General features: G+C 40.2%; 1 protein-coding gene across 3 annotated transcripts; it reads right to left on the bottom strand.

The window, feature by feature from the left end:
• Positions 1-254: 254 nt before the first annotated feature.
• znf148 (zinc finger protein 148) lies at positions 255-12,127 on the bottom strand. Of its 3 annotated transcripts, none has more exons than XM_058081627.2 (7): positions 11,966-12,127; positions 10,034-10,245; positions 6,992-7,117; positions 6,754-6,877; positions 6,597-6,680; positions 6,402-6,520; positions 255-4,811 (listed from the first exon to the last, which is right to left on the bottom strand). In XM_058081627.2, exons 2-7 carry the CDS (start codon positions 10,220-10,222, stop codon positions 3,192-3,194), a joined length of 2,262 nt encoding a protein of 753 aa, XP_057937610.2. In that variant the 5' UTR covers positions 10,223-10,245; positions 11,966-12,127; the 3' UTR covers positions 255-3,191. The 3 variants fall into 3 exon arrangements, with proteins under 3 accessions (XP_057937610.2, XP_057937608.2, XP_057937609.2); XM_058081625.2 differs by having other exon boundaries at positions 9,881-10,245; positions 11,966-12,126; XM_058081626.2 differs by lacking the exon at positions 11,966-12,127 and adding an exon at positions 11,200-11,324 and having other exon boundaries at positions 9,881-10,245.
• Positions 12,128-14,676: the final 2,549 nt, after the last annotated feature.

The following is a 14,676-nucleotide window of genomic DNA, read 5'->3' as shown; positions in this document are numbered from 1 at the left end:
ATAGATGCAAATTCTGGAAGCTCTAGAAAGCTTTCTGTGTGGTTACTCAATACATAATAGGTTCCCTTAAACATTTAGCCTAAAGGGAGAAGGAAAGAATTTCTGCAGGGTTTCAGTGTACAGCATCCCGTTTACTTATTAAAGGCCTCTTTTTGCCAATATTTCCAGAAACTGTGGAAATGAGACATCATGGCTACAGTTGGGAAAAGGGGGCAAATAATTCAAACAAGAAAAAAAATACACAACAAATCACATTTTTTGGGAAACATTTTATTCATATGGACATGACAACAATCAAGAGAACAACTGAATCATTTTGTTTACAAATCATTATATATTGCAAAAATCGAACAGTATGGGAGTTATCAGACTGATTCATCAGCTACAATTAAAGCTTCACGTCATTCATCAAACTAGTTCACTTGACCCAACAACTTTTGAGAGGAGCCCATGCAATAAACCTTTTCAATTCCCACAATGACGCGCTAAATCCTCCATCTTAACTTACTTAAAGTGAGAAGATGCCATTTTTTTTTTAAAAAAGGTCAGAGATTCACATTCAAAGAAGTTGACAGAAACCACTTCTACAGCGACAAATAAGTGTAGCAATAACAAGTGCATATGATAGACCATATATACCAGTGCCTTAAATGACAGGTTTCAAAAATATTATTTTTGTATTTTTTATTTAAAAAGACATACTCCATATCTTTTCATACAGAACTGATTTTTTTTTTCTCTAGCTTATACAAGGACACTTATGGCCAAAAAAGGGGGAAAAAAAAACATTGCTGCAGTTTTAATTCATGAAACTGTAACAACTCTGTGTTTTGAATTGCTTGAAAGGCTTTCAAACCCTCAACTGATGAAGTACACAAATGACTCATGTCCACTGTGCTTACAATTAAATTGGGCGTTAGGACCGCAATTTTTTTCTGTTGATTTGTACAGTAAAAACCCATGAAAATGTACGCTCCACTGCATTAAATTACATGAATCAAAATCCATTTGACTTAACTTGTCGGCAACACACAATAATGAAAGGTTTTCCTCTTGATATCACTGATGACAGCCTATATATACACAAATCTCCTAAGGAAACCAATGCATCCTTTCATCTAACAAATGTTGCAAAAGAAAATATGCCTCTAAAAAGAAACAACAGTCTTGCACAAGCCGTCTGCGGTAACGCGTCGCTGTGAGAGTACTAATCCAAACTGAAAAATATACAATGTATTTACAGGATATACATATATTAAGGGAATGTACACTATTGATGATTTATTGTTGGTGCCGTCTGTCCCTGATTGCCAGTGGAACTTAATATGATGACATATAAGGCCAGTGTTTCACACAGTAGCACCTTAAGCGTCACTTTCTACCACAATTAAGATATACAGTGGAACCCGAGTTTTCGTATACGGTCTTGGTTATTGTGTCCAAACCAAGAAACTATGCGCTGGTGACTCAGTCTCTGTGAAAAATTGATAGTGGTTTCTTTTAGAGTTTGGACCAGGGATGGAACTCAGGTGTATTTTCATAGTTGATTAATTTGAAGCCTGTTACGTTGACTAATGGAGCAATCGATTAGGCCCTAAAATCACAATTAAATCAAATAAACCAAACACAAAACATTGGTCTGGTTTGCAACATATCAGAAAAGAGGCACAAAAAAAGCTGACACAAATGTATTATGTGTGCTGCTTCCATGGATGAATAAAGAAATTAACAAATATTCACATTTGAGAGGCACAAATATTTACATTTTAAAATAAAAACAATTAATCAAATACCAAAATAGTTGTCGATTCATTAGATAATCGATTAATCATCGATTGTTGCAATTCTAGCTCGGACACTATAAGGTCTGCATTTAAAGACTATTTGCTTTGCTGATTATTCGAGTAATTGGTTAGGCCCCCATACCGACCAAATAAATATGAACCAAGCGCAAACAGTAGCCAAAATGCTGATCACTGTTACTGCAACAGTTGTTGATTAAATAGACGATCGAGTATTCATCAATTAATTGTTGCAGCTTGAGTCATACATGTCTGTTTTCGTCTGGAATGGACTAATGAAAATGCAGGTTCCACTGTATAGAGGAAAACTTGCTCAACCAATTGATTTACAATCACGGTTGCATCAAGCTATGGTCAAATTTGAGTTTCTACAAAAGAGATGATTGACCTTACGGTTCAGCCAAACAGCTGACTGTACTTGTATATTATATATACTTAATATTACACAACATGAATGTTAAAAGAATGTATAACCTCAAAATGGGGAGGGGGTATTTTTCCATCACATGGTTACTTCCCCCAAAATGTCTGCATCCTCCATCCAATCAAATGAATGGAGGAACTGAAGTTGCAGCCATAAGTGCTATGACTAAAAACTCCCCATTTGAAATCATATCAAGAGGATGGGGTCACCAAAACCAAAGTACTACATTCTCTTTGTAGTGAAAAAAATGTGCAAATTGTGCAAACATTAAGCACAATCCTTTTAAGTCATTTCACTATATCTCACTTTTTACGCAAGTGTGGCGACCACTTATGGTGGGCTTAAGGGGGGGGGGGGGGGCTGCTGTAATCTTTTAAAGATTTAATTCAACCTTATATTTGGCAATAAGAAAAAAATTTAAAAAGTCCTGTTAATGGCCAAGATTCCAGATCCACCAAAATACACCGTGATGACGCATGCTTTTCAGGCAACAGTAAAGTGGCAAAATATAAACTAAAGAATCATATACATTTTCATATTTATGGTGTCATCCCCGGAGGCAACTAAAGAGAGATTCAACATCGGGAATAAAAATAATTTTTGCACTTTTGTTTGTCAAATGGATAACTAAGAGAGGTAGCAAACAGCAAAAAGCAAGAGTGTTTTCTATGTGTGTGTGTGTGTGTGTGTATGCAAAAGGGATTTACAAAAACATAAATATGTTGTATACCAATATGGCATAAAATGTTACTCTCGTTTTCCTTATATATATTTAGCTGGGTCACTTAATCTCTCAATGCAATTTTTTTTCAAATTGGGGGAATGCCAATTTTCCAATGTATTATTTTCAAAATAGCTTAAATACAACAACAACAACAAAACTGTGGAGGTGTTTTGGCAAAACGGGTGAAATGGGATAAAGTGCTGCAGAAATGATTAACGAACGAATCCCAGAGTAGTCGGTCTCAACCAAAGGTTTCACTCGAGGAAACGTCTGGGGAGGAATTCAATTGGGACCTGGTCTCAGTGACTCGAACTAAAGGAAACTCGGAGAAGTCTGTGTTGTGTCCGCGAAGACTCGCTTGTCCGTTGGCACCTGTGAACTGTGAGGAGGAACCGGATCTTGAGGTCTGGAAGTGGGATTTGAAGTTTGGATCAAATGTGCCTATTTGAAACGCCTGCAGTATCCCTTGAGAGGAGTCCGTCTTTTTGGAAGTCGAGACCTGTTCCAGGAAGTCCTCCTCGGAAGGGGACACTGTGGAAGGCGGGGTGGTCTCGTCGCCTGAAAACGAAAACGAGTGCTGGGAGTCCCCGACCAGTAGTCCAAAGTGAGGTTTCTCTATCATGGATCTTAATGGGGAGCTTGTCCCTGATTTGAACCTGCTGGGGGAAGGAAACTGTTTCTCTGTGGAGAACAGAGGCTGTCCAGCTAAGGTGGGGTTTTCTGTGACTAAACTGAGGCTCTGGCTTGTCAGGTAGCTGTCATTCTGGCTGGTCCGTTCCAGCGCTTGCTGGAGAAATTTGGAATATTCTTGCAAGAGACTGGACTTCTCCGTCGGGGGCTGAGTTTGGGCACTGGCAGCTGCAAGACTCTCAGAAGGACTACTGTCCGAAACTTCAGAGGAATTAATAGATATGCTTGATGTAACTTCTGCATCTGCCACGCTGAAGGAAATGTCTGACTGACCATTGGCTTTGTTGGAATAGTGGTCCAACAGCGTCTGAAGAACCTCATCTGGCAAAACATTCCTGTCAGGTGTCGCTTTTATCTCCGTGTTAATAGGCTGAGGTTCCAGAATGGTTGCAGGAACCGTTTCGTCAATGACTGCAGACACCACAGTGTGAGTAACGCTGGGCTGGGAAGAGATATTACTCGTGTTCAGGCTGTAATCCCGACTGTTGTTGGCCGTGGCGGCTTGAAGATAGCGTTTCTTCTTGAGGAACTGCATGGCGTCGTCATAGTTTGTGCTGCTGGCCGCTGGTTTTGCTGGAGTTTCGACTGATTCGGTGTTGCTGACTTCGTCTAAAAGGCTTTGCTTGTCAACAATTTCAAAGGTGTAATGCGTGACTTTGTTGTTGTCCTCGAATGAGGACAGAGTAGCGAGGCAAGGAGCTGGTTCACCAGACTGCTTGAGGCTCCTCTTGGAGATCTTCTTCAGGACAAGTTTAGGCGTTGCTGCCTCCTCTGATGACAAGTCTCCATCCTGGTGCTGGCTGGTTGATTCTTCTGGAAGCTCCACAGAGTATTCTCCGATCACGTACTCATGTTTGACTTTGGAGGACACTGCAAAAAGAGGCAGGACTTCGCACTTGTTTTTTGTCAGTTCTTCTTTCATTGCAGTTTCTTTCACGGCGGCAGGGAGCCCTTCTGTTTGGGCGGCGGCGGAAGAGGCCGGACTGTCTGACTTGTCTGCACACTTTTGGCGCTTCTTCTTAGGCAACACGCACTCTTTGGTGAGGAAGGGGCTTAAAGAATCGGCTTCGTGTAGCACTACACTTTTATTGCCAGCCTTGTTGGTCTTCCTGTCTCGGTTTTCATGGCACATTCTTCTGTGCTTTAAAACACGGTCAGTTCTGGAGAAGTACTGTGAATGATAAAATGAGATTTATGCAGTTATGAACAGATTAGCAGTGAAGGTTGATCAATGTTGATGCAATATTGTTACTGCATTTCCCCCATACAAAGCCCGGAGTCTTTAATTAGGGCCCTAAGAAATCGGTTCTCCAACCCCCCCAAATTGATTTTGTTCCATACTTGTTTTTTACGTTTTAAATATTATTACCAGCATAGTGCGTGTACTTTTGTGACAGTAAATAAAATGTTCATTAATTACAGGCCAGTGTTTATGATGAGCGGTCTGCTGGAGAAATGCTTTAATGACAGCATTTCATTCACATTGTGTCAGTTTCCGTGTTTAACGGTACATTCTGTTTTTATTGGCCAGTTCCATCAAATTTCTCAGATATCTCATATACAGTAAACCTCGGATATATCGGAAATTCGCTCACAACGGACAGATTAAAAAAAGAACAAATTTTTCTGTAATGCATTTCCAATAAAAATTCAGTGCATATATCGGATTTTTTATAACGGATTTCGCCTATTTCGGACAAAATCTCCAGTCCCGTTCAAATTTCCCTCGCATATATCGGATGGCCGCATCGTGTCTTTCTCCTGGCTCCAGATTTAGGACAAATATAAAAGTGAGTGACGTCAATAATACTAGCACAGCAGTGAATGAGATCTTAACCTCACTATTGGAAATAACGTAGGCCTGATGGGCGTAACAGGGCCTAGCTTAATTAACAATTTGTTATGCTCAGAGTCCAATAAAGTTAAATTCTCATTACCTTACGTCTCTTTTCATTGCCCAGTCCAGGTACATTGGAAACATAGTCAAGGAAGTGCCTTTTTATAACGGATAAAATCCGATTTACGCATATACCGGATATAAATCCGATATATGCGTAAAACTGACATTTTCCGGTATACGCATATAACAGATTTCGCTTATATCGGACAAAACCAGTGGGAACAATTGAATCTGATATATCCGAGGTTTACTGTAGTATAAGAGGGACGGTTTGCAACACAACATGAATGCTGTCTCTCTCTTTATGGTACGCTTCCTCTCTAGCCGATATTTGTAGCTGTGTGTCGGGCCGGAAGGCACGTTTCCTCAGTTTGGACGATACTATTTCAAAAGGTTGTAGCTTAAATTGTTCGTGGTAATGGCATACTGTAAATGCCAAAAATCATCAATATGACCCAAAGTTTGTGAAGGGAGTACATTTAAGCAGCTAATTTGCATATTATATATTCCGCAATCATCAAAATCTGATCCACTCGTCATCTCTTGAGCATCATCATTGTCGTCACTTACAAATGTATTGTGAAAATGTACTACAAGCTGACCAATTCCAGCCTTAACAGTAGTAACACCGTGAAAACGCTAATCAAATCAAGGGTTTGTATGTAATGTAGCGCAAACTACCATATTAGAATTTTTCTTGCTGGGGAAAATGGCCACATCTATTTGGTATGTCACGTGTAAGCTTTATGACTGTATGATCAGTTCCATAACCTTTGCACACAATTCCCAAGTTCAATTCTGGGCCTTGAACAAACATTTTTTTTTTTTAAGATGCAACTTTCAAGCAACAAGAAATGTAACCTGGTGACAGTAGTCACACTGGTATGGCTTCTCTCCACTGTGTGTCCTCTTGTGTCTCTCCATGTGATACTTCTGGATGAACTTCATACCACACTCATCGCAGCGGAAAGGCTTCTCACCTGAGCATAAAAATACACCATGACCCACTTAGGTCAAAAAACGTCAAAAGAAAAACACTGGAATGGGAATGCTCACCGGTGTGGATTTTTTCGTGTCTCTGGAGAAGGTATTTCTGAATGAAGCGCATGTCACACTGGCTGCACTGAAACGGTTTCTCACCTAAAATAGCACTTCTTATAAGATCTGTGCATTGGAAAATCATTGAGAAATTGACATTTGGATCATTCCATACCAGTGTGGATGAAGACGTGCCTCTGTAGATGGTAGTTGGTTCTGAATGCGGCATTGCAGTGGACGCAAACATGGCACTTGGGGTTTTGGATGCCAAACGAACCGTCGTCATTAATGCTGAGGATCTGTGTGGGCAAAACAAACCATAAAATATATTACAACATTGTGCAATCAAAATTAGGAAAATCCTACCTAATTCTAACATGTACTTTTCCAACAGTCGTTTTTCTCCTTTGTACCTTTGCTGGTGAATGTTGTTTCCTTTTTTTCTTCTTGGGACAAATGATCAGATCTTTGACGGATTTCTTGTCCTTCTTGATCTGGACTGGTGAATCAGTCAGCTTTAGTTCTTGCTTAATGTTGAGCTGTAAAGGAGCATAGACAGAAAAGACTTTTACTAAAGTCCATGACTCGGAAAATGTGACACTGTGCAGAAAAAAACAATTCTTGTGAATCAAAGTGCAGCATAGTGCACGTCATCAGTCATTAACATCATGGTGTTAATATTGTAAACAACCTCAAACCTGTGCTATTTTGAATGACCTGGAAGATGTGGACAAATGTATACATACACTCATGATCAAAATGAAAAATGGAAATGATCATTTGGAATTTGCAAGGGAGCACTAAACATTTCTGATGAGGAAAAAAAAATGGAACCTTGACGGTCCTTATGGCTTCCAACGTTACTGGCATGACAAGGAGCTGTGTCCCACATAGCACTGTGGAGGGGGCGGCATAATGATCTGGGCTGCTTTTTCCTTCAATGGGACTTGGTCGTGCAGGGGCGTCAAACGGCTGATGGCTAGATAAAGACGTATGTACATGTCTCACATAGATATTGTGAAATGGGGGGTCTGCAGTTGTCCTTGAAATGTTTGATGAGGTGGTGAACAGACTATTTGAAATAAATTGCTTACTCAAAAAAAAAATTTTGGTCTCCCATTTCTTTGTTTTTCATTTTCAACAGTGCAAAATGTAAATTCTTGCCATTTTTCAACCGGTCTTAAAATGTAGATCAAGAGTGTAGTGTGTCTTTTCGTCCCTTGCAATAAGACAACAAATACAACTCAGGAATTGGGCCCTTGGGTGACTCCACTTAATAAGAGGCACAAGTGAACTGAAAAGAAAAAAAAAAAAAAAAAAAACTTTAATGAGCTTTAGGGTGTGTCCGGTACTCTGGTCAAAACCAAAAACAACAACAAAAAAAAGATACTAGGTGTGTATTTGAGTGCGATTTGGTCAGTGTATTTTTGTCTTTGGAACACTCCAGCTAGGGCGGAGACTTTGCACAACTTTGACACACTTTTCAGTGTGTGCATATAAACAGGAATAACTGTTTCTTGGAAATCTTTGACGTATAAAGTGTGTGCGGTGTGACAAAATGACGCAAATACCAATTTTAATTTGTGCTATGACTGCAGCATTGCTGGTTTTGAACATAACTGGAGGCTCTTTTTAATTTGTGTATGCATAAAATGAATATTTGCTAAGGGTGGAACAAAACACCAATACTGCATTGTATCATTTACAGCTGCAACTATGAATGAACAAGTATTTTGGTATTCCATTAACCGTTTGATTTTAACTCGTTCAGTCCCAGCCATTTTTTCAAAAGTCGTCCCTCTCAGTCCGGGAAATTTTTTGGTGATTTTGACTGATTTTTCAAGGCACACAGAATATTGTGTTCTTGGACTATATAGACATGGTATATACCAAGAAGGAGTAGACATCTTTCTACCTTTTCCGTTCTTTAGTATTCTGTTAGCCGCAGCAAGACAGAGTATATGTGTGTGAATGAGAGCGACCCAAGTGGAAGAGTGAGGTTACAGGGAGAAGAGATACAGAAGGTGGAGAATTTTAAGTACTTGAGGTCATCGCTACAATAGAGATTGTGAAAAGGAAGTGTGTGCAGGCAGCATGGAACGGGTGGAGAAAAGTGTCAGGCGTGATAGAAGAGTTTTAGTTAAAATGAAAGGAAAGGTATACAAAACTGTGGTGAGGCCAGCCATGTTGTTTGGTCTAGAGACAGTTCCACTGAGGAAAAAAAAGGAAGCAGAACTGGACGTCGCAGAGATGAGGATGCTGAGGTTCTCATTGGGAGTGACCAGGATGGATAGGATCAGGAACAAGTACACCAGAGGGACATTACATGTTAGAGGCCTTTGACTTTGGAAAACAATGGTGGCCATTTTTTCTGATATGCTGCGGACCAAACCACGACCTATTTGTGTTAGGGCCTAAATCAGGGGTCTCGCCAAATGTGGCCCGCAGGACACTAGTTTGAGGCCCTCGCCTTGATATGAAAGTTTAATGTTAGTTTGTAAGTTTGATATGGATGCTGTATGGTATCATGTACCCAGAAAAAAATATTACGTTTGATTAATGTTCATGTTAAAGGTTAAATAACTGTTAATAGTTATCCTCCCTATCCGTGTGGAAGTGGTAAGTTTTTGGCTATTTAAGTTTAAAGGAAATAACTTGAAGGCTACCGTTTAGGTCGCTAGCGCTCTAGTTTGCGAGTTAGCATGTGTCTCAAGACCCTGCAGTTGCGCAATATGTTGTAAATAAAAAAAGTATAAATGTGACTATAGTCGCGTTTTGTCATGTCTACAGGGCTCTAATAATGCTTTGTTAATTTTAATCTGAAAAAAATAATTTGTCTACCCACCAACTATATGTGGTTTCTTAAGTTTTTATTATTTGCCGCTTTATTATTATTATATTTATTTATTACTGATTGATTTTCTTTATTCTTATTTATTTTTCATCTTATTTTGTGCAGAAAAATAAAAATTAAGATATTTGAGAACAGTGGAATGTTTTATCAGAGCTTTTATTGTAGAAAATCGGAACCAAAGTTTGTATATTTTTCTGTTTTTTATAAATGCGTTTTTTTTTTTGTGCTGTGCCCTGCTTTAACTTTTCCATCGAGCGAAAGGAAGTATGCCATGCTTGGGCGAAGAGCTGTATGCTCAAATTGTGCCATGATTAGGTGTAAAGTGGGCCCACGCAAGCTACGATTGGTCTAGTGTGACTTGGCCCTACAACACAACATGACAAAGAGTGCTCGAAACTTTTGTACCTTTTTAACATCAACAAAAGAATAGTTCACAGCATGAACTCACAGGCAAGCAAGGCAACTTATGGGTGAGCTTCAGGGGGAAGTGCACTCCCACCTCACCCGCTCCCTCCTCATCCCCTCCGCCGCTGTTTTTTGACATCTCCTGCATCATCAGCTGCTCGGGAGGTACCAGGTCGTGAGTCACCAAAGAACTCACGGTCAAATCCTCCTCTTCGTCTTCTTCCTCGTCATCTTCCGCCAACAGCGGGTGGTCCGCCAGCGATCGTTCACCGAGCGTCATCACCACCAGTCCGCCTGCGCCGCCCAACCCCACTCGCCCGCCGCCGTCGATCCCTCCGCTGCTGCATTTAAACAGCATGCCCTCCAACTTGTCCTCAGTGTTCATCTTACATAGAGTAGCTGCTGAACCTATGAGAATAAGAGACAATATGGTAAGAAAATATTTCCACATGGTCCGTCTGTAGTTAAAATTATGGATGTTAAATACTACAGGGGTGTCCGTACTTTTAATACAGAGGGTCTTTGCTCTTTTGTCCCCCACTTTTGCTGTTGCCGTTTGTTGATTTCAAATATTTAAACTTTCTACTTAGAAACTCTTTTAGAATCTCAAATTTTCTTTTGTAATATTATTCCCATATTTTTTCCCCAACCTAATTTTCCAAAACTTATTTTTTCTCCTTGAGCCTTCTTGAATTATGACTTTCTACCCATAACAACAATTTTGACTTTATTTCCACATTATAATTTTTTCCACAATTGTCAATCACAAATTTCTCACATTACAACTTAATGAAAAATAATGTATTTTTAATAATTCAAATTTATGCTACAAAGATTACACTTTATTCATAATATTGTGATGTCATTCTCACCAAATTGCGTCTTTTTCCTCATTAGATTACAACCTTTTACTCTTCATATTCTGCCTTTATTCATTCAAAATTACTGCCATTTTTGCTACTGTTTTATTTGTTTAGTATTCTTGTTAAATATTTATATTGTAAACGAAAAACATCTGTAGGTCGCAGCTTGAAGATCCCGGACTTAAACTGTACTTTTCTCATGCTCAAAAAGTGTGAGCTAAGAAAAGTTTATAAATGGGATTACTCCACGTTATATAACACATGCAAAACACGCTGACACATTTTGTATAAATATGCAGCGTGTCACATACAAATTAGCAATTACATGCTTCCAGTAGATGAATATACACTCGGTAATTTAAACATTTCACTTGATTCTTTCTAAAAACGAGACGCAGTACAACTAATGCTAACTTGCATCCATTCTAAAGCGTTGGCGCAAGCTAACGTGGCTAACTTCGGAATACACTGGGCAATGGAAACAAGTAAAAACACTGACCCGGAGGACAGACGGCAGGTATAAACCATTGGTTCCATGTGTGAACAGCCTGGGTGCGTTCTTAATGTTAAGTGGGTTAGGCTACCACTCATTGCTAGTCGGCTATAAGGCTTGCTAGTTAGCTACGCTTGTCCAAGCCGCAACATTCAATACCAAAGAGGATGCGGAAACACATAGCCAGCTTTCAAAAATTAAGTCCAAACCACAAATGACAGTGACAACATATATATATATGTTTGCAATTCTTTTCACGTAAGTAACAATCACAGTAAACAAATGGTAGTGATATTTTATATATGAAACAACAAGCTGACCCTTTTGTAAAATACTTCACTGAACCAGACAAGAAGAGTTTTATTTTGAAGTATGTGACCGGAAGCTTCGTACTGGTACTTTGTTTTTGACGCTACTAGCCGGGCCTGGTTCAGGATTGTTCGCTAGCTAGCAAGTTACGTGTTTAATATCGATTAAGATTATTTCCGCCAGGTTTACGCCTCATCTTTAGTTTATATTTACATGCAACAATATGACATTTAAATGTAACTAATAGTGACCACTGATATGGTATATAAACAACAGCTGGTCTATTGACCCAAACTTGCCAAGAGGGCTGCTAGCAGCACGTAAGGTTTACTTGCTCACTTGGTTAAATAGGCCCCACATACTTATAGTAAAGCTCTGTAACTAGCTAGCTCACTACATTTCCATTGGATAACATATATCTCGGTGGCATGCAAATAGTAGTCAAACAACAGTCGCTTCTTACCTGCAATTCGTCTTTAAACCCGTTTAGCTGTCATGATTGCTATGCAAGTCCACAGTGTTCTGATAGTGTGCGGAATAATCAAACACAGGCTCGCGTTTCATGGGCACCTAAAAATGTGTATTTGTCGCCATCCGGTGGTCACTATATGCTAGTGCGCAGAAACGCATATGCATTCAGGTGTACAGTATACACTGACTCGTAGGCTTGTCTAAAATGAGGTTAACAAAAGCCCTCATATGTATATGTACAATTTAAATAATACTGCCATTTCAAACTGAAAAACAAATGTGTTAGGATAAACATGCAGTAAACATCCACACATGAATTGGAACCAAAAGATCTGCTGAAAACTAAAACCTACAACAACACATCTCCACACAGGGTCCAGGTCTTTGACCAAGGGCTCTTCAATAAGGTCCGAGTGGCCTGAAAAGTGAAAAACTGATCCTGATATGAATTCTGTAGAGACAGTTGGAATGATCAGGAAAAACTTCCGATAACCTGTTTGTTGGTGTATTGGTCTGATCTGGTTTTCATGAGGCTGGGCACGGTGGCTGTCGCTTTGCCAAAAGAGAGAGAAAAATGTTCCATTCCTAAGCGCATGTATTGTTAATGCCGACTTTGGCTACACAGTTTTTTTCTATTTTTGTCGTTTGCTGAGTGTCCTTTCATTAATTCTTTAGCCCCATGGCAGGTTATTTAGCAGTCACCTGTCGCTTTGCCAAAAAAGAGAGAAAAATGTTCCATTCCTAAGAGTATGTATTGCTGATGCCGACTTTGGCTATGCAGTTTTTTTTCTATTTTTGTTGTTTGAGTGTCGTTTCATGAATTCTTTGACCCCATGGCAGGTTATTTAGCAGTCAACTGTCATTTTGCCAAAAGAGAGAGAAAAATGTTCCATTCCTAAGAGTATGTATTGTTGATGACGACTTTGGATATGCAGTTTTTTTCTATTTTTGTTGTTTGCTGAGTGTCCTTTCATGAATTATTTGGCCCCATGGCAGGTTATTTAACAGTCACCTGTTGCTTCGCCAAAAGAGAGAGAAAAATGTTCCATTCCTAAGCGTATGTATTGTTGATGCCGACTTTGGCTACACATTTTTTTTTCTATTTTTGTTGTTTGCTCAGTGTCCTTTCATGAATTATTTGGCCACATGGCAGGTTATTTAGCAGTCACCTGTCACTTTGCCAAAAGAGAGAGAAAAATGTTCCATTCCTAAGAGTATGTATTGTTGATGCCGACTTTGGCAACACAGTTGCTATTTTTGTCGTTTGCTGAGTGACCTTTCATTAATTCTTTGGCCGCATGGCAGGTTATTCAGCAGTCACCCGTCGCTTTGCCAAAAGAGAGAGAAAAATGTTCCATTCCTAAGAGTATGTATTGTTGATGCCGACTTTGGCAACACAGTTGCTATTTTTGGCGTTTGCTGAGTGTCCTTTCATGAATTCTTTGGCCGCATGGCAGGTTATTCAGCAGTCACCCGTCGCTTTGCCAAAAGAGAGGGAAAATGTTCCATTCCTAAGAGTATGTATTGTTGATGTCGACTTTGGCTACACAGTTGCTATTTTTGTCGTTTGCTGAGTGACCTTTCATGAATTCTTTGGCCGCATGGCAGGTTATTCAGCAGTCACCCGTCGCTTTGCCAAAAGAGAGAGAAAAATGTTCCATTCCTAAGCGTATGTATTGTTGATGCCGACTTTGGCTATGCAGTTTTTTTTCTATTTTTGTTGTTTGCTGAGTGTCCTTTCATGAATTATTTGGCCCCATGGCAGGTTATTTAGCAGTCACCTGTCGCTTTGCCAAAAGAGAGATAAAAATGTTCCATTCCTAAGAGTATGTATTGTTGATGCCGACTTTGGCTACACAGTTGCTATTTTTGTCGTTTGCTGAGTGACCTTCCATGAATTCTTTGGCCCCATGACAGGTTATTTAGCAGTCACCTGTCGCTTTGCCAAAAGAGAGAGAAAAATGTTCCATTCCTAAGCGTATGTATTGTTGATGCCGACTTTGGCTATGCAGTTTTTTTTCTATTTTTGTTGTTTGCTGAGTGTCCTTTCATGAATTATTTGGCCCCATGGCAGGTTATTTAGCAGTCACCTGCCGACTTTGGCTACACAGTTTTTTTTTTTACGTAGAACTGCAGTGTAATGTTTTGACCCATTGATGTAACAACAGGTCACCAAAGTAATACAACACCAGTCGGGATGGTGCAATGCTGATTTTCCACCTCCGCAAACCTCAGTAATATGAAAGAAAATGAGAATTATTGTCTTATTTTTAATAGTGCTGCATGCGTGCGCACATCCGCGCGCCACAAGGAATCCTAATCAACCTGTTTGCAGCCTCCCGCGGCAGCTTGGCGCGCATTCTCCATATCCCGGCTTGGAGAAACTTATCACCGGGATCTCGAAGCTCCATCTGGTGATATCAGCGGTTCCCCGCGGGGGCTGTGGTGCGAGCTGCCGCTGCTCCCGTCTCTGCCCACCAAGGCGCGAGTGGAAGTGGGGACAGACAATCCCACCAGCGCCCTCCCACCACCACCACCACCTCCTCCTCCTTGTGCGGCTTTTAGCGAAGGGGAAGCCCTGCATCGCGCAGTGCGTGTGCGTGTGCGCGGCTTTATATGCGTGTACAGCCGCGGGGCTCTCCGTTCTCTTCAACAGTTGCCATCGGAGAGGAGGAGGAGGAGAGCGGGAAGAGACAGCAGACT

This window comes from Doryrhamphus excisus, linkage group LG12 (assembly GCF_037039965.1).
Source record: "Doryrhamphus excisus strain RoL-2023G ecotype Guam linkage group LG12, RoL_Dexc_Guam_v1.1, whole genome shotgun sequence".
Classification (NCBI taxonomy): Eukaryota; Metazoa; Chordata; class Actinopteri; order Syngnathiformes; family Syngnathidae; genus Doryrhamphus; species Doryrhamphus excisus.
This window is presented reverse-complemented; position numbering and strand designations above follow the sequence as displayed.

Excerpts from the sequence above, each read along its gene's own strand:
- znf148 (XM_058081625.2), bottom strand. The coding sequence starts at position 10,222 with ATGAACACTGAGGACAAGTTGGAGGGCATGCTGTTTAAATGCAGCAGC. Across the intron at positions 6,681-6,753 it reads GCACGTCTTCATCCACACTG|GTGAGAAACCGTTTCAGTGC; the intron begins GTATGGAATGAT and ends GTGCTATTTTAG. Across the intron at positions 6,521-6,596 it reads ACACGAAAAAATCCACACCG|GTGAGAAGCCTTTCCGCTGC; the intron begins GTGAGCATTCCC and ends TTTTATGCTCAG.